This window comes from Tachyglossus aculeatus, chromosome 7 (genome assembly GCF_015852505.1).
Source record: "Tachyglossus aculeatus isolate mTacAcu1 chromosome 7, mTacAcu1.pri, whole genome shotgun sequence".
NCBI lineage: Eukaryota > Metazoa > Chordata > Mammalia > Monotremata > Tachyglossidae > Tachyglossus > Tachyglossus aculeatus.
Window position 1 is genome coordinate 58,804,630 of NC_052072.1, and position 18,657 is coordinate 58,823,286.

An 18,657-nucleotide genomic window follows, 5' to 3' on the forward strand; every position below is an offset into this window, starting at 1 on the left:
AAATGATTGTCTCCTGGGAAATGATTGGATTTGTTCTTTAATAGTAGTCATAATAAAGATGTTTATTGAGCACCCACTGGGTGCAATGCACTGTACTAAGCACTTAGGAAAGTATAATCAAAGCATGAGAACTGTTTCCTGCACATAAGGAGCTTACTCTCTTACAGGAAAGGTAGACATGAAAATATTTACAAGTGGGGTAGTCAGAATAAATTGATCAAATAATCAATCATAAATATTTACATAATACCGAGGGAGGGCATAAATAACATTATACATTATAAATTAATCGTATTTATTAATGTCTGTCTCCTCCTCTAGATTGTAAGATCATTGTGGTCAGTCAGGGAATGTGCTACCAATTCTGTTGTACTCTCCCAAGTGCTTAGTACAGTGCTTTGAACACAGTAAGCACTCAGTAAATATCACTGATGGATGGATTGATTGATGAATAAATAAGTATGTAAGTTCTAGAGGTGGCTGAGGAGTTGATGTGATGGATCTGGGGTGGTTTATCAGAGGAGGCGTATTGCAGAAGGTGGGATTTTAGAAGGGCTTCAGAGTGGGGAGAGCTGTGGTCTGTCCATTTGGGATGGGGAGGGAGTTACAGGCTAGAGGAACTGCTGGGGCAAGAAGATGGAGGTGGGAGAGCTGAGAGCGAGGTACAGGTGTGAGTTTGGCTTGAGAGGGATGAAGACAATGAGAGGGAGAGCATTAGGTAAAGGAGGCTAATATGTAAGATGGAAAGTATTAGTCGTGAGCCTTGAAGTCAGTTGTGGGGAGCTTTTATTTAATCCAGAGGGAAATGGGGAGACACTAGAAGGATTTGAGAAGAAGGGAGATGTTTGATGTGAAACTTCAAGATGATGATCCTTTCTGCAGAGAACAGTACAGTTTGGAGTGGAAAGAGGCTGGAAACAGGAAGATCAGCCAGAAGACACATAAAATTGTCTCTGACTTGAGTTAGATGGTAGCAGTCTGAGTGGAGAGAATAGGCAGATGTGGGAGATGTTGTGTAGGAAAAATCAGCAGGATTTAGAAGTACTCTGAATATGAGTGGTGAAAGATAGCAAGGAGCCAAGGATGACACCAAGCTCACAGGCTTCTGGGACTGGGAGGGTGGTGGTGTCATCAACAGAGATGGGAAAGTAGGGAGGAGGAGGAGGGATTTTAGGAGGAAAGGTGAGCAGATGTTAAATTGTGGTATGGGCAATTGGAGATGCTCTGGAAGAGGCAAGAGGAAATGCAGGATTGTAGTTTAAATGAGAGGAAGGAGCAAGAGAGATAAATCAGGAAGATCTGCACAGAGCAGTAGTAGCACAAGCAATCTATGCAGATGAACCCCCTAAGAGAGTCAGTGTAGAGCAAGGAGAGTGAGAGGATCCAAAACAGAGCCTTGCAAGACACTTCATTAGGGGCTAGGAGGCAGAAGAGGAACCAGTGAGTGAGGCTGAGGAAGCGAGCTCAGAAGGTAGGAGGGGAACCAGGTAAATACCTGGATGGCAAAACAAAAGCCTGCAGTTCTTCAAGGTAAAGAGAGTAGTCCACAGTGCCTAAAGTGGCTGAGAGATCAAGGAGGATTGGAGCCAAACTAGAGCTCAGTGGTCCTGGCTATAACGGCTTAGAGAGTGCAGATTCAGTGGAGCGAAGGGGTTGGAAAACTCATTGAAGTGGGCCAAAAGGAGGATTGGCAGAAAGGTATTGGAGATAGCAGGTGTATATACAAACCACTCCAATAGTTTGGTTAGGAATGGGAGCATGGAGATGGGGTGACAGCTGGAGGAGCTGGGGGATTGAGAGAGGACTTTTTTTAGTACGGGGGAGATTTGAGCAGTCTTCAAGGAAGGAGGGGATGAGTCTGCAGATAGTAAGGTGTTAGCAATGAGTGAGAGGAAGAGAACGTGAACAAGCACTTTTAGGAGGAAAAGTCAGGGGCACAGAAGATTTAGAGAGCATGAGGGAGAACTCCTATTGAGAAATGTCAGGGAAGCAGAAGGATGAGAAGAGGCAGGTGGCATCATGAGAGGGGATGGGGAACCTCGAAGCGGTCAAGCCTGATTTCTTCAATTTAACCAACAAAGTAGTTGGCTAGGTCAACAGGGCTTAGGGAGGGAGGTGGTGGGAGAACAGAGGGCTTCAGGAAGGAGCTAAAGGTTTGGATAAATTGGTGAGGGTTGTGAATATGGAAGCAATGAGAGAGGACTAGAAGAAAGAGCTGAGTTCTAGTAAGGGACTGTGAATCTGTAATGGCAGAATTCGGGTTGGTGCCTGGATTTCCACCAGCCGCATTCAGCTGCGTGGGCACAGGGTCAGAGGAACCAGGGTGTGGGAGTGAACCAGGCCTGGATATTGGTGGGACATTGAATGATGATGATGATGATGGCATTTATTAAGTGCTTACTATGTGCCAAGCACTGTTCTAAGCACTGGGGAGGACACAAGGTGATCAGGTTGTCTCACGTGGGGCTCACAGTCTTAATCCTCATTTTACAGATGAGGTAACTGAGGCCCAGAGAAGTGCCCAAAGTCACACAGCTGACAATTGGTGGAGCCGAGATTTGAACCCATGACCTCTGACTCCCAAGCCCGTGCTCTTTCCATTGAGCCACGCTGCTTCTCTAATGATAATGAATGACAAAGGGACAGTGAGTAAGGGGGTTGAGACCGGTGGAGAAAGCTGAGTTGAGGACAGGTATCCAAGGTGGGGGTGCTTTGGAAGTTTAAAAGTGGGGTGGAGTGAGAAGCACTGAAGCCTAGTGGATAGAGCAAAGGCCTGTGAGTCAGAAAGACCTTGGTTCTAATCCCGGCTCCTCCACTTGTCTACAGTGTGACCTGGGGCAAGTCATTTCACTTCTCTGTGCTTCTGTTCCCTCATTGGTAAAATGGGAATTGAGACTGTGAACCCCACATGGGACATGGACAGTGTCCAACTTGATTAGCTTGTATATACATCAACACTTAGTATGGTGCCTGGCACATAGAAAGACCTTAACAGATACCATTTTTTTTAAAAGAGCGTAGGAGGCTTGTGTTAGCCTGAGATAGGTAGAGTGGATTCAGAAGATGGAGATACTGGAAGGGAGTGAAGACTGAGTTTGTGAGTGAGTGAACGTGGGTGAAGACCCAGGTTAAAAGGCTGGGGTCAGATGTGATGTCAGAATTTATGGGATTAGAAATGGGACAGTGACTCCAAATGATTAAGTCTAGTGAGCTCCCGGGTGATGTGTGGCTGAGCTGAAGTAGAGCAAGGGGTGAACAGAGTTGAAAAGTGAGAGAAAGAAATTGCCTGAGGGGTCAGAGAAAAATCATCCGTATTGAGGTTGAAGCCCCACAGGACCAGAGAAGGAGAAGGGAGGGAGAGTAAGAACATCTCATTTTTATGTGCAGACACAGAATGCATGTTTCTGGATGGAGGCAGGTGAGAGGCAAGGGCTGGCATATCATTGCTCTCTAACCAGGTGAAGAATCCTTAAAGCAGTAAAGAGAAGTTTTCTATTTTCTCAAATACACAAATTCATGCACCTAGCCTTGACACTATCCCTCAGACTCTAGGTGATGATCCCAGACTTTCTTTACCTGCCAGAGACAGGAAATAACTCTGGCATCTTGTGTGACATCTGCTCTGCAGCAATAATTGGAAGATCTGAGGCTCAGTCTAAGTGAAACTAATGAGAGAATATTCCTAAAACAGATTATTCCTTCTGTTTGTCTGTTTCTGCTTACCTGCAAAAACATCAAAGGATGCTTTTGAACTGAGATGCTATGTGAATCCCAGCTCCAGTTTTTCAGGATAAATGCAGGCTTGGCCCAATCCTTCTGGGATTGAAAGAGGGAGTCCGCATTGAGTGAGTGTTTAGTAAGAGCATTTAAGAACTTGGGTATACTGGGATTTTATGAATTAAGGTTGTGGTGGGGAGGGAAGGACAGATCTCTGAGAAAAGCACTACAAATCTGAGAGGTCAGCAGTTGTGTTTCTCTTAGTGTCCACTTCACTTAGTGGTCATAATAATAATAATAATAATAATAATAATAATAATAATAATGGCATTAGTTAAGCACTTACTATGTGCCAAGCACTGTTCTAAGCACTGGGGTAGTTATAAGGTAATCAGGTTGTCCCATGTGGGGCTCACAGTCTTAATCCCCATTTTACAGATGATGTAACTGAGGCGCAGAGAAGTGAAGAGTCTAGCCCAAGGTCACACAGTAGAAACGTGGCGGAGTCAGGATTAGAACCCATGACCTTCTGACTCCCAGGCCTGTGTTCTATCCACTAAGCCAAGCTGCTTCTAGTTATTGTGATGTTTGGGCTTTATTTAATTGATTCAATGGGCATTGTCCTGGCTGCTATAGTTACAGTCTCTGGGTTCCTTTGGTAACCAGACAAAATGCTTTGAGCTCAGGGACTTCAGCATCTCCCCAGAAAGTGAGATTGGTGTGGAGTTGTGTGTGTGTATGTGTGAATGAGAGCTTGTGACAATATGTGTTTGTGTGTAGTGAGCTGAGTAATAATGATTGTGGTATTTGTTAACTGCTGATTATCAATCAATCAATTATAAGAAGCAGGGGCCTGGCAGTCAGAGGACCTGGGTTTTAACCCGGCCCCATCACACGTCTGTTGTGTGACCATGGGCAAGTCACTTAGCTTCCCTGTGCCTCAGTTACCTCATCTGTAAAATGGGGATTAAGGCTGTGAGCCCTATGTGGGACATGGACTGTGTCCAACTTGATTATCCCATGTCTACCCTAGTGCTTAGTATGGTGCCTGGCACAGAGTAAGTGCTTAAGAAATACCAGATTAAAAAAAAGAATTAATGGTATTTATTGAGTGCTCTGCACGTAGTAAGCACTTGGGAAAGCAAAATATAACAGAGTTGGTAGGCACATTCCCTGCCCATAATGAGCTTACAGTCCAGACTGTGTGCCAAGGACTGTACTAAATACAGGGGTAGATATAAAATAATCGGGTTGGACACATCCTCTGTCCCACATCAAAGTAGGAGGGAGAACATGTATTGAATCCCCATTTTACAGATGACGAAACTGAGGCACTGAGAAGTTAAGTGACTTGCCCAATGTCACAGAGCTGACAAGTGGCAGAGATGGGGTTAGAACACTGGTCCTTTGACTCTCAGGCTCATGATCTTTTTACCAAGCTACGCTGTTTGGAGATAATAATAATAATAATAACAACAATAATAATAATAATAATGGTATCTGTTAAGCACTTACCTTGTGCCAAAAACTGTTCTAAGCACTGGGGTAGATCCAAGGTAATCAGGTTGTCCCAAGTGGGGCTCACAGTCTTAATCCCCACTTCACAGATGAGGTAACAGAGGCACAGAGAAGTTAAGTGACTTGCCCAAAGTCACACAGCTGATTAGTGGCAGAGCCAGGATTAGAGCCCTCGATCTCTAACTCCCAAGCCCATGCTCTTTCCACTAAGCCATGCTGCTCTGAACCAGTGGGAAAATTAGCCTGGGACTAGAAGACAGGAGGCCTGGGTTCTATTCCAGCTCTACCACAGCCTACATTGAAAACCAAAGGTTTCATCAGTAAACTAGGTACTTCCCCCATCCTTAACATCCTTTTCCTACAGCTTCGCCACACTACATCCTGCCCAATTAAAAATGGTACCTTCTCCGGGAAGTCTTCCCTGATTAATCAATTAATACTACTAATTGAGTGCTGACCAAATGCAGAGCACTGTACTGAGCGCTTACTTCCTACCGTAATAGCCATGCCTTTGCACAGCTACTTCGGGCCTTCATAAACTTATGTGTACATCGCCTTAGTGTTCACTTTTACACTTGTGTTCATCATTTTGATCTACTCACATGTTAATTTAATTATTCTTTACTTTTTGCTAACATGCCTTTCCATTAGCATATTAGCTCTTGAATTTATGGCTATTCTTAAATGCCTAGCCTGGGTAGTCCACACACATTAGATGGTCAAGAAGCAGAGTGGCCTAGTGGATAGAGCACAGGCCCGGGAGACAGAAGGATCTGAGTTCTAAACCCAGCTCTGCCACTTGTCTGCTGCGTGAGCTTGGGTAAGTCATTTAACCTCTCTATGCCTCAGTGACTTCATCTGTAAAATGGAGATTCAGAGTGTGAGCCCTATGTGGAACCTGGACTGTGTCCGACCTGATTAGCTTGTATCTACCCCAGTGCTTAGAATGGTGCCTGGCACATAGTAAGCGCTTAACAATACCATAAAAAAATGCTTGCTTTAGGCATATCCTCACATTAGTTTTATTAAGACAGAGCCTCAGTTCCTATAATTGCTTCAGCAGAGAGACGTCACTTGAGTTGCCAGAGTCATTTGTCTTGTGGCTTACCTGTCTTGGACAGGATATAAAAAACTGGGGTCATCACCAAGAGACTTTGGGAATGCCTCAGGGCTAGACACATAAGCTTGTGTCTTTGACAAGTAGAAAACCACCACTTCATGCTTTAAAAATACTACACCATGTATAGAAGACAGACTAAGCCAAACCTCATCTCATCTTGGGCCAATACACCCATATCCCTCCAAAATTTGTATCTTCTGTTGGAGCTTAAGTGAAATGAAGGATTTTGATTTTGATTTCAATCAGTGGTATTTATTGAGCACTGACCATGTACTGTATTAAGTGGTTGGGAGAGTACAATATAAGGAGTTGGTTTAGCAGAAATGGAGAGGAATTAATAGTCAGCATATTGGAACAGCAACATCTCCTCTAGAGAGGTCAAAGTAATAATAATAATAATTATGGTACTTCCTAAGCACTTGCTTTGTGTGAGGCACTGTACTAAGTGCTGGGGTGGATACAAGCAAATTGGGCTGGACACAGTCCCTGTCTCACGTTGGGCTCACAGATTCAATCCCCACTTTATAGATGAGGAAACTGAGGTACAGACAAGTTAAGTGACTTGCCCAAGTCACACAGCAGATAATTGGCCAATCCGGGATTAGAACCCATGACCTTCTGATTCCCAGGTCCATGCTCTTTCCATGACACCATGCTACTTCTTGGTCTTTTATTTATACATTTAATTTTATTAGGGCAAGATACAGTACTGAAATGGCTTAGATTTTGAAATGCATAGAAGGGAAAGGGAAACTGGACTTTTTAAATGTTCGTTATTTTCAAGATTGATGCTGCCTTCTGGATTGAAGCCACTGAATTTGTTCAGTTAGGTAGACATTTTTCTCACATACTACCTACCCTATCCCAGTTGCATATCTGTATGGAGATGGGAGGCAGAAAGATAGGCTGTATAGACTTTTCAGAGTACTTCTTTATTTTTCTTTTTTATTTCTTCCAGGTATTTTTCCCTAGGGAAGATCAAGAGCCCATTGAAAAGATGTTGGATCTCTTCCTGAGGCTGAAGGACTTTCTCAATCAGATGGCTGCTGGCACCCACCCTCTGCTAGACAAAATGAAATCTTGGAGACAAATGCCACTGGCCAGGAGTGGGCCGCTGACCCAGGTATGACGTGAGCTGGTTGTGCCCTAGAAGACAGCTGCCTAGAATGGACCAAGGTCCTTAAGTTGCCTAATACTACTAATAATAACTAGGAGGATGGGGAGGGGGGGGGAGGGGGAGAGGAAGGAGGGGGCTCAGTCTGAGAAGGCCTCCTGGAGGAAGTGAGCTCTCAGTAGGGCCTTGAAGGGAGGAAGAGAGCTAGCTTGGCGGATGTGCAGAGGGAGGGCATTCCAGGCCAGGGGGATGACGTGGGCCGGGGGTCGACGGTGGGACAGGCAAGAATGAGGCGCGGTGAGGAGATTAGCGGCAGAGGAGTGGAGGGTGCGGGCTGGGCTGTAGAAGGAGAGAAGGGAGGTTAGGTAGGAGGGGGCGAGGTGATGGAGAGCCTTGAAGCCGAGGGTGAGGAGTTTTTGCCTGAAGCCCCTGCTCTTTCCATTGAGTCACGCTGCCTTAACTTTCCCCAGTTTGGTCCTGAGGTATTCCACAGGCACCATTGCTGACGTAGCCTCCACCAAAGAGGACACTATTTTCAAAATAAAACACCTTAAATCATGAGGGAAATCTGCTGAGCTGAGAGCTGAGAAACACTCCGCTCAGGAGCCAGCTCACTAAAACCCAGCTTCTACTGAGTCTCCCAGCATTTTGCTTGATCACAGGATCTTCTGATCTTCCAAGAGGCAACAATCCCACCACAGGATTTCTTTTACCATTAATGAACTTTTTGTCCAGCTCTATGGGGCCAAAGACATTCCCTTTCATTAGTGACATTGTGGATTCGTATTTAAACTGTTAGTAGCAGCATGCATACCATTGAAAAGAGCATGGGCCTTGGTAGTCAGAAATCCTGGATTCTAATCCTGGGTCTATCAGTTGCCTGCTGTGCAACCTCAGGCAAGTCAGTTAATAATAATAATAATGATGGCATTTATTAAGCACTTACTATGTGCAAAGCACTGTTCTAAGTGCGGGGGAGGTTACAAGGTGATCAGGTTGTCCCACGTGGGGCTCACAGTCTTAATCCCCATTTTCCAGATGAGGTAACTGAGGCACAGAGAAGTTAAGTGACTTGCCCAGAGTCACCCAGCTGACAATTGGTGGAGCCGGGATTTGAACCCATGACCTCTGACTCCAAAGCCCATGCTCTTTCCACTGAGCCATGCTGCTTCTGTGGGCCTCAGTTTCCTCATCTGTAAATGGGGATTCAATACCTATTCTCCCTCTTCCTTAGACTGTGAGTCCCATATCTGGGACAGGAGCTACATCTGACCAGATAATCTTGAATCCACTCCAGGGCTTAGCACAGACTTTGACACATAGTAAGCATTTAACAAATACCACAATTATTATTATTTATCATCAATCACACATTTGTTTCTCTAGGACTGTATGTAGTTCACTTCCAAATAATCTCTGAAAAAAAACTGATAGACTATCTCCAAATCTGACTCCCCGATTCATATAGGTCATTACCGCATATTCCAATCCAACCGTCCTCTCTGTAGACTGCTTAACAGTGAAGTCCAGGGTAAAAGGTTGAAGTTCAGGTCTTCTAAAACTAAAACTAGATGATTATGACTTTCATTCAAATGCGCTCCTCTAACCGGATACCAATAATAACAACTGTGGTATTGCTAAGTACTTATTTTGTGCCAATCGCTGTACTAAGCACTGGAGTACATTTAAGATAATCAGGTCCCAGAGTCCAACTAGGAGGAAGAGCAGGGATTGAATCCCCATTTTGCAGGTGAGGCAACTTCTGTCTCCCAGGCCTGTGCTCTATCCACTAGGCCACGCTGCCTCTTAATGTGTGTGGACTACCCACCCAGATTAGGCATTTAAGTATAGCCATAAATTCAAGAGCTAATGTGCTAATGGGGAAGGCAGGTTAGCAAACAGTAATGAGAGAAGTTAAGTGACTTGCCCAAGGTCACAACTCAGGTAAGTGGCAGAACTGGGATTAGAACCTGGGACAGCTTATTCCCAGGCATGTGCTCTCTCCACCAGGCCATGTAGCTTCCCTACTTTCCACAGAGGATGAGGGTGAGGATACAGCTTCATTTTGAAATGAATAGTCCCCATGAGGCCTATGGTCACCGGTCAAATGGGTTTTTCGTTCTCATTTCAGAGCTGTGCTCTGAAATAGCCCCGAGGAAGATGTTCTCTCTCTCTCTCTCTGATTAGTCACTATGTATGTCTGCTCCATCACTTATGTTTCTCCTCCAGACAATGTCCAAGAGCAACCGGATGAGCCCCCCCGAAGGGTCATTCAGCACCATCTCCCAAGCTCTATGCTCACAAGGAATCACGACAGCATACTTGACAGCCATGCTGCCCTCTTCTCAGAGACCCAAAGGCAACCACACTAAGGACCATTTGACCTACAACCTGAATAAGGAGCAGATTGCTTCAAAATATGGGATTCCCTTAAATAGCAGTAAGTGTGCATCACTTCAAAAGTGGTCATTTGGGACAGGAGTGGAATCATGGTTTCAACAGATGATGCTTGCTTTGCCCAGTATTTTGTAGTTTTACACACATCTCACAGATGCTTTTCAGTTGACTTTCCAAGCTATATCGAATTTTGCATGGCATGTTTTTTATCTGTTTTCCCCAAATAGAAGTTGTTTTTGAAGTTTTAGCCTCAAATGTACTTTGCCAAGAGCTGTAGTCGAACCATATATCTTAGTGACACATTAACTGCTGTTCAGTGAATCAGTACTTTTGTGTCCTAATACGGGAAGACTAATGATGCTGATACTAAGCAACCCTGGTTTGAGATCATGTATATCTGTATCTCTACAAAGAAGGAGAATCAAATGAACCTGTACATTGGCAGTAGACGATAAGTATTGTTCCAAGCTCTCATCATGAGAAAAATGATACATTTCTTATTCACAAAACTTTTCCTTGCACTGCTTCTCTATGTTCACTTTTGCTATGCATTTGTGACATTAGAAACCTTGACTTACTCATTCCATGTTCCCATTAATGTTTGTATCGAAACTTGTAAATGTTCAAAGAAACAATGGCATGTCATTGGTAGAGGAATATTGCTTGGGTGACTGAGGTCAGAAGTTCCTTATTCCATTTTCAGCATTTGTTGTAATAGGGATACTTAAGGCTCAACCAATCAACCAATGATTACTTTGTGCAGAGCACTGTTCCAAGAGCTTGGGAGAGTATAATGCAACAGAGTTGGTAAGCATGTTTCCTGCCCATAATTAGCTTTCAGTCTAGAATGAGGCTGTTTGTATGCATATATAAATACATTCATCTCAATCAGAGATAGTGGCAGGTACTGTGGGTAACAGATACTTCTGAGTCTCAAGGAGAAAGATTTATATGTTTTATTTATATTTAATTACATTTTATTCATTCATTCATTCATTCATTCAATCATATTTATTGAGTGCTTACTGTGTGCAGAGCACTGTACTAAGCGCTTGGGAAGTACAAGTTGGCAACATATAGAGACAGTCCTTACCCAACCGTGGGCTCACAGTCTAGGAGGGGGAGACAGAGAACAAAGCAAAACATATTAACAAAATTAAATAAATAGAATAAACATGTACAAATAAAATAAATAAATAGAGTAATAAATACATACAAACATACGTACATATATACAGGTGCTGTGGGGAGGGGAAGGAGGTAAGGTGGGGGGACGGGGAGGGGGAGGAGAGGGAGAGGAAGGAGGGGGCCCAGTCTGGGAAGGCCTCCTGGAGGAGGTGAGCTCTCAGTAGGGCTTTGAAGGAAGGAAGAGAGCTAGCTTGGTGGATGTGTGGAGGGAGGACATTCCAGGCCAGGAGGATGATGTGGGCTGGGGATCGACAGCAGGACAGGCAAGAACAAGGCACGGTGAGGAGATTAGCAGCAGAGGAGCGGAGGGTGCGGGGTGGGCTGTAGAAGGAGAGAAGGGAGGTGAGGTAGGAGGGGGCGAGGTGATGGACAGCCTTGAAGTCGAGGGTGAGGAGTTTTTGCCTGATGAAAAGGTTGATTGGTAGCCACTGGAGAGTTTTGAAGAGGGGAGTAACATGCCCAGAGCATTTCTGGACAAAGACAACCCGGGCAGTGGTGTGAAGTATGGATTGAAGATGGGGAGACAGGAGGATGGGAGATCGGAGAAGAGGCTGATACAGTAATCCATATGGGATAGGATGAGAGCTTGAACGAGCATGGTAGCGGTTTGGATGGAGAGGAAAGGGTGGATCTTGGCAATGTTGTGGAGCTGAGACCGGCAGGTTTGGGTGATGGTTTGGATGTGAGGGGTGACAAGGTTGCGGGCTTGTGAGACAGGAAGGATGGTAGTACCAACAACAATGATGGGAAAGTCAGGGAGAGGGCAGGGTTTGGGAGGAAAGACAAGGAGTTCAGTCTTGGACATGTTGAGTTTTAGGTGGCGGGCAGACATCCAGATGGAGATGTCCTGAAGGCAGGAGGAGATGCGAACCTGGAGGGAGGGAGAGAGAGCAGGGGCAGAGAGGTAGATTTGGGTGTCATCAGTGTAGAGATGATAGTTGAAGCCGTGGGAGCGAATGAGGTCACCAAGGGAGTGAGTGTAGATCGAGAACAGAAGGGGACCAAGAAGTGAACCTTGAGAAACCCCTACACTAAGGGGATGGGAGGGGGAGGAGGAGCCTGCAAAAGAGACTGAGAATGAACAACTGGAGAGATACGAGGAGAACCAGGAGGGGACGGAGGCTGTGAAGCCAAGGTTGGATACCGTGTTGAGGAGAAGGGGGTGGTCCACAGTGTCGAAGGCAGCTGAGAGGTCGAGGAGGATTAGGATAGAGTATTTAAATTAATACCCACTCATTCACTTTGCCCCCTCCTACCTCATCTCACTACTCTCCTACTATAACCCAGCCTGCACATTTTGCTCCTCTAATGCTAACCTTCTCACTGTAGCTCAATCTCATCGATCTTACCACTGGCCTCTCGCCCATGTCCTGCCTCTGGCCTGAAATGCCTCTTCATATCTGAAGGACAATTACTCTCCCCCCTTCAAAACCTTATTGAAGGCACATATCCTCCAAGAAGTCTTCCCTTAGTATGCCCTCTTTTCCTTTTCTTCCACTCCCTTCTGTGTCAACCTTTCCTCATTTTATTTCTCCGCCCACCCAACCCCACAGCACTTATGTACATATCTCTAATTTATTGACATATTAATGTCTATCTCCCCCTCTAGACTGTAAGTTCACTGTGGGCAAGGAATGAGTCTGTTATATTGTTATAGTGTACTCTCCCAAGCACTTAGTATAGTGCTCTGATCACAGTAAGCACTCAAAAAATATGATTGACTGACTGAAACAGTGCTACTGTGGACGACTTATAAGAAAATGGGATGAAAGGGTCTGTGCCTAATGAATCTTACTTTAATTCTTTGCAGCACCGTTCTGCTTCTCCCTTTATAAGGATATTGTAAATATGCCTGCTGGACCTGTGATTTGGGCATTCTTGAAGCCTATGTTGCTGGGAAAGATTATGTATGCTCCATATACTCCAGAAACCAAAGCAATTATGGAAAAGGTAAGACTATATTATCTGGGAGAGTGACTTTATTCAACAAGTGGTCTGCACAAAGTAAAGACTCAAATACCACTGATGAGGAATAGGAAGAAAACTCTATAAGTCAGTCAATTTTGATCATGATAATTCCCCTACACTTCCTCTGAACCACTCTTTCCCATGTCACACCCCCACTGAAGAATCGAACAAATGCTTTTCAGCTTCTCTTCTCTCTGTGGTTAGATGAAGTGATTGGTTTGTGAGCCTTGACATCATGGTGTATTCTTACTGCCTCAGGATGAAGTTTTTTTGCCAGGTAAAAGACAACTCCCATCAAGCTTTTAGAGGAATGAGGAATGAAATTCATTGCCTAAATTTCCAAAGAGTAACAAGGAATGTGGTTAGAGAACCTGTCTGGAGACACAAGCACTCTGAGCACACCTGGTCCCAGCCATTTAAAGGATTTGTCCTTCCTTTCACATCTGGGAGACCTCTTCATTTTACCCTATGCCAGTTATAGCTACAGTTCTATCGAAAGATTGAATAAATGAAGGAGAAGGAAACAAGAAAATAGAAAGGAGGAAGAGGATCCTTGGGCACACATCCTCTTATTCATTCATTCAATCATATTTTATTGTGTGCTTACTTTGTGGAGAGCACTGCACTAAGCACTGGAAGTGATCACACAGACCTTCTAGTAGAAGGACACCCAATTTGAAAATCAGCACATTCTGCTTTTGAAGCTGAGAAGAACATTTCCAGGTTTTTGAGTGGGGAACGTTACCAAAAAGTAAAGGAAGAGCATAGCATACAATTCCACGTAGACATTGACAAATTAAAGCATTTTGTCGGCAAATTGAATATTTTGTTGATCCCTGGGAAAGTGTAAGTATGCCTTGATGCCCGAAGGGAAATCTTCCCCCAAATTCCAGAGAATTCTGTTCTTTCAAGGAATATGTCTTTATTTACTAGTGAGGCAGGAAAAAGGTTTGGGCGATGATGGCCTTTTTAATATATTTATTAACTTCACATTCATGTTGTTCTTACAGAAGTTTCCAGCATAAATCTTAAATGATCTGTTTTTCTAGAGCTACACATCACTGATTTTTTGATTCTTTGTTGTTTCTCAGTCTAATGCTACCCTGAGGCAGCTGGCAGAATTAAGAAAAAAATCTCAGGAATGGATGGATCAGTCACCTCTGTTCATGAATTCCTTCCATCTGCTAAACCAGACGATCCCAATGCTCCAGGTATAGTTGGTTGATGGAGATTTGATTTCCCTTTTTCTGTGTGAATGTACAGGTAATATAAGAGGTAAAATCTCTGATTTGCCAACTCTATGTGTCAGACAGAAGGAGCAGACTGTAATTGACTTCTTTTGCTAGTGTGAGTTGAAGATTGCCTGGGGTGAATGTAACAGTAGGTAGAACTATATTTACAATTGTTAGCAAAGTCCAGTTAAAGGCGAGAGGGTTGGATTTTTGAGCATTCTGTTGCTATTCTGTTGGATTCAAAGTGCGAGGTTGAACATGGTCGGACAGAGTATGTAATCTGGGAGATTATGTGAGGCCCTGTTTGGCTTTTTTCCCCTGATTGACAGCTCCTGCTTAAGGGTGGAGAGAGGAAGGGTCACTTAATTGACAACTGAGGCCCAGAGATGCTCCAGTATTTAGTCCATACCCAGTTGCTGTATTGCCGGTAATGTTTCTGGGGGCTCAGAACCTGCAGGATCAAACCCTTGGTTTCTTCATCTGTAATAGGAAGAAAGTAACAGCGATTTGCTAAGGAACAATCAGATTCAGAATTTTGTGGAAAACTCTCCCATCCCTTTTATTTTTATATACTAAGTAATGACAAGAATAATAATAGTGATGGCAGTTATTCAGTGTGTTAAGAATCTCATTAAGTGTTAGAAGAGGTAGAGTATAACCTTATCATATCAGCCTAATCGGCCCCATGGATGTGGGTTCTAATTGCGGCTCTGTCACTTGTCTGCTGTGTGACCTTGGGCAAGTCACTTCACTTCTCTGCACCTCAGATCCCTCATCTGTAAAATGGGGATTAAGACTCTGAGCCCCTCTTGGGACAACCTGATTACCTTTTTTCTACCCCAGCGCTTAGAACAGTGCTTGGCACATAGTAAGCTCCTAACAAATACCCCCTTTTTTTTCACTATCTATGAGGTTAGGAGATTGTCTTACAAGACATGTTACTGAATTATTTTTGTTGAAAAGTAGACAATTAGGCAAAAACTGTGAGTTTCCAACGAGAGCATTCTACAAGAGCAGTACTCCCAATTTTTTCTTTGAAAGTTACTTCGTCAACATATAAATTAAGTTCCAGGCCTATTTCCAATTGGCCACACTGCCTAGCCTTGAAAGACCAACGTTTTGCATGTTCATCATCAAAAAATCAACTTATAGAAATGCTGGGATTTGATGTTGATCAAGAGAAATTATTCATTCGATTATCAGTTTTTTGTTCAAACAGGAAAAAAGATACTTTGGTACCTTCCTTCATCAATATAAATGGAAAAGAATGACTATATCAAATGGAAGTTACTAGAAGACAGAGATATACTTATAGGAATAATTGGGTAGCATCTTGTACCACATCATAAACGTGATGCTGTCTAGAAATATTGAACCAAATCCTTTCCAGTGCCAGTGTCACTGCATGGAAATTAGACACTTGAATGCTTAGTGCAGTGCTGTATACACAGTTTTCAGCATTCACTGATTTATCTGTTAGACATTTCCATGACAACATAACCAGCTTTTTATTTCTTTTAATGTCTGCCTCGCCTTCTGGTCTGTAAACTCTTTGTGGGCAAGGATAGTGTTCACCTACTCTACTGTATTATGCTCTACTCTGCATATTCAATAAATAAATAGCACTCAATAAATAAGATTGTTTGCTTCAGATAGTGAACGGACTCTTTAAAGCCATTAGGTGCTCTAGTGAATTACTGCTGCATGTTACTTAGCTATTGATAAGAAGAGGATAAGCCCTGCCCATCCATCTTGATATTCTGTTTCCAAGAAAACAGGATGCTTAAAAAGTAATGTGATTGTTGCCCTTCTAGACACCAATCCTCGTGGTCTCCAGTATTTCCTTGACATTTCTAACTGGACTGCAATCAATCAGTGGGATTTATGGAGCATTTACTGGGTGCAGAGCACTGTGGTATGTGTTTGGGAGAGTACAATACCAGAGTTGGTAGACATGATCCCTTCCCACAAGACGTTTATAGGCTACAGGAACTATGGGAAATGATATAATAATAATAATGGCATTTATTAAGTCCTCACTCTGTGCAAAGCACTGTTCTAAGCGCTGGGAAGGTTACAAGGTGATCAGATTGTCCCATGTGGGGCTCACAGTCTTAATCCCCATTTTACAGATGGGGTAACTGGGGCACAGAGAAGTGAAGTGACTTGCCCAAAGTCACACAGCGGACAATTGGCAGAGTCGGGATTTGAACCCTTGGCCTCTGACCGCAAAGCCCGTGCTCTTTCCACTGAGCCATGCTGCTTCTGAGCCATGCTGCTTCCCTAGGTATATCTAGTAGGGATATCTTTCATCCCTATTAGAAAAGTAGAGTGGAAAGAGCATAGACTTGAGAGTCAGAGGACCTGGACTCCAATCCCTGCCCTGCACCGATCTACTGTGTGACTTTGGGCAATCACACCAACCTCTCAGGGCCTCAGTTTCCTCATCTGCAAAACAGGGATTAAATCTCTTCTCTCTCTCAAATGGGGATGAAGACTGGGAGCCCCATGTAGGACATGGGCTGTGTCCAACCTGATTAATGTTGATGATAAAAAATAATGATAATGATGGTATTTGTTAAGCGCTTACTCTGTGCCAAGCACTGCTTTATGTACTGGGGGAGATACAAGGTAATCAGATTGTCCCATGTGGGGCTCACAGTCTTCATCCCCATTTTACAGATGTGGTAACCGAGGCACAGAGAAGTACAGTGGCTTGCCCAATATCACACAACAGACAAGTGGCAGGGCTGGAATTAGAACCCAGATCCTCTGACTCCCAAGCCCGTGCTCTTTCCAATAAGCCATGCTGCTTCACTATCTACCCCAGCACTTAGTACAGTGCCTGGCAAATAGTAAGTGCTTAACAAACACCATAAAAAAAGTGGCACAGCCTGGAAGTAAGGAGACTTGGGTTCTAACCCCAGCCCTGACGCTTGCCTGCTGTGTAACTTTAAGCAAGTGATTTAACTTCTCTGTTCCTCTATTTTCTCATCTGAAAATGGGGATTAAATGACTGTTCTCCCTCCCCTTTAGAACTGAACCCCCTGTGGCAGAGGGATTCCTTCTGACCCAACTGCATTGTATCTACCCCAGAGCTTAGTATAGTGTTAAGTATGTAGTAAATGCTTAGCAAATACCATAATTATTGAAATTAGGAATTCAAATGCTTAAGAAAATCAAACCAAAAAGAGATTTAAAAACGAGCAGAAATTGCTTCAGAGCAAGAGTTAAACTTCAAATGCCACTCTTTCTTACTCCCTAATTTACCAGAATGTATCCCAAGCTTTCAAAAACTCATCGAGAAGGCTTTTTATTCATCTGTATGACACAATTTTAGGGGAATTAATAATGCAGCCACAGTCTGGGGAGTTAGAGAGTTTCTGTTCTTTGAGGTGGTCCCCATTTGCACCTGCATGAACTGGCATCAGCTTCTACATTTGTTTCATTCAGCAGTTTTGCCATTTAAGATGTCTTGAAGAGAGGCAATATGGGTCTTGGGGCAATAGATCTTAGGCAGTCGATGTACTAGTTTCGTTTCTGAAAGAGCAGCACATTAGAAAGGAGAGTGTTTAATAGAGATGATTGCCAATAGTTTGTAACTGTAATTACTTTCAACCAGATATGTCAGGTTTAGTAAGCTTTCACAGTGCCAGATCTTTATATTACCTAGCCTGACACTAGAAACCAAAGCTTCTTGTGGATAAGAATAATTTCTATTAACTGTTCTGCACACAGTTAGGGCTCAATAAATACCTCTGATTGATTGACTCTTAAATAGCAATATGTTAATCATCTACATGAGAGACACAACAGTGTGGAACAGAATTATATGGAAATCATTACACAAATGCTATTTTGCTCTTAGTAATCAAAACCAAAAATCACTTAGCTTCAGGTCAAGCTCACTAACATGCAGTGGAGTTGAATCTTACCTCAAAAAGCAATTGTAACTCACCCTTTCAATTCCCCCCACCCTCCTTACCCAAGGTTCAACTCCCTACTCACTGCCCTCCTGTCGATTTCTTCCATCATTCTACCCACTTCACTTCCCACTGCCTCTCTGCCTTTGGTGGCCAGACATCCCGATTTAGGCAGGTCTGGTTCCTACCTCCCATTTGAGGTTTTTCAGAAGTCTTTGTATCCTGAAAACCCCAGATGAGAAAATCATGATCAGCTGAAGCAGTGACCTTGGTCCCATAGTCACCTGGGGTAGGATGACTGCCAGGGTTTCGAGTAGATGTGGCATAGGAGGAGATATGGAGGAAGTTGATGAGTTAAGCTTTTCACCTCTATCCCTCTATCTCCCTCTTTCATTCCTCCAACTCTTCTGTCCATATCTTTAAACTCTGTTGCTTCCCCTTACCTATAATTTATTTTAATATCTGTCTCTCCCACTAGAC

At 43.6% G+C, this 18,657-nt stretch overlaps 1 protein-coding gene across 1 annotated transcript in view; it reads left to right on the top strand.

Annotated features, from left to right (window-relative positions):
* ABCA12 (ATP binding cassette subfamily A member 12) overlaps positions 1–18,657 on the top strand; it is a 222,070-nt gene that overhangs the window by 114,788 nt on the left and 88,625 nt on the right. Inside the window, exons 18-21 of the mRNA XM_038748802.1 lie at positions 7,314–7,478; positions 9,699–9,909; positions 12,865–13,004; positions 14,114–14,233. Coding sequence (XP_038604730.1) covers positions 7,314–7,478; positions 9,699–9,909; positions 12,865–13,004; positions 14,114–14,233 — 636 coding nt within the window. The remainder of the gene's footprint in view (positions 1–7,313; positions 7,479–9,698; positions 9,910–12,864; positions 13,005–14,113; positions 14,234–18,657) is intronic.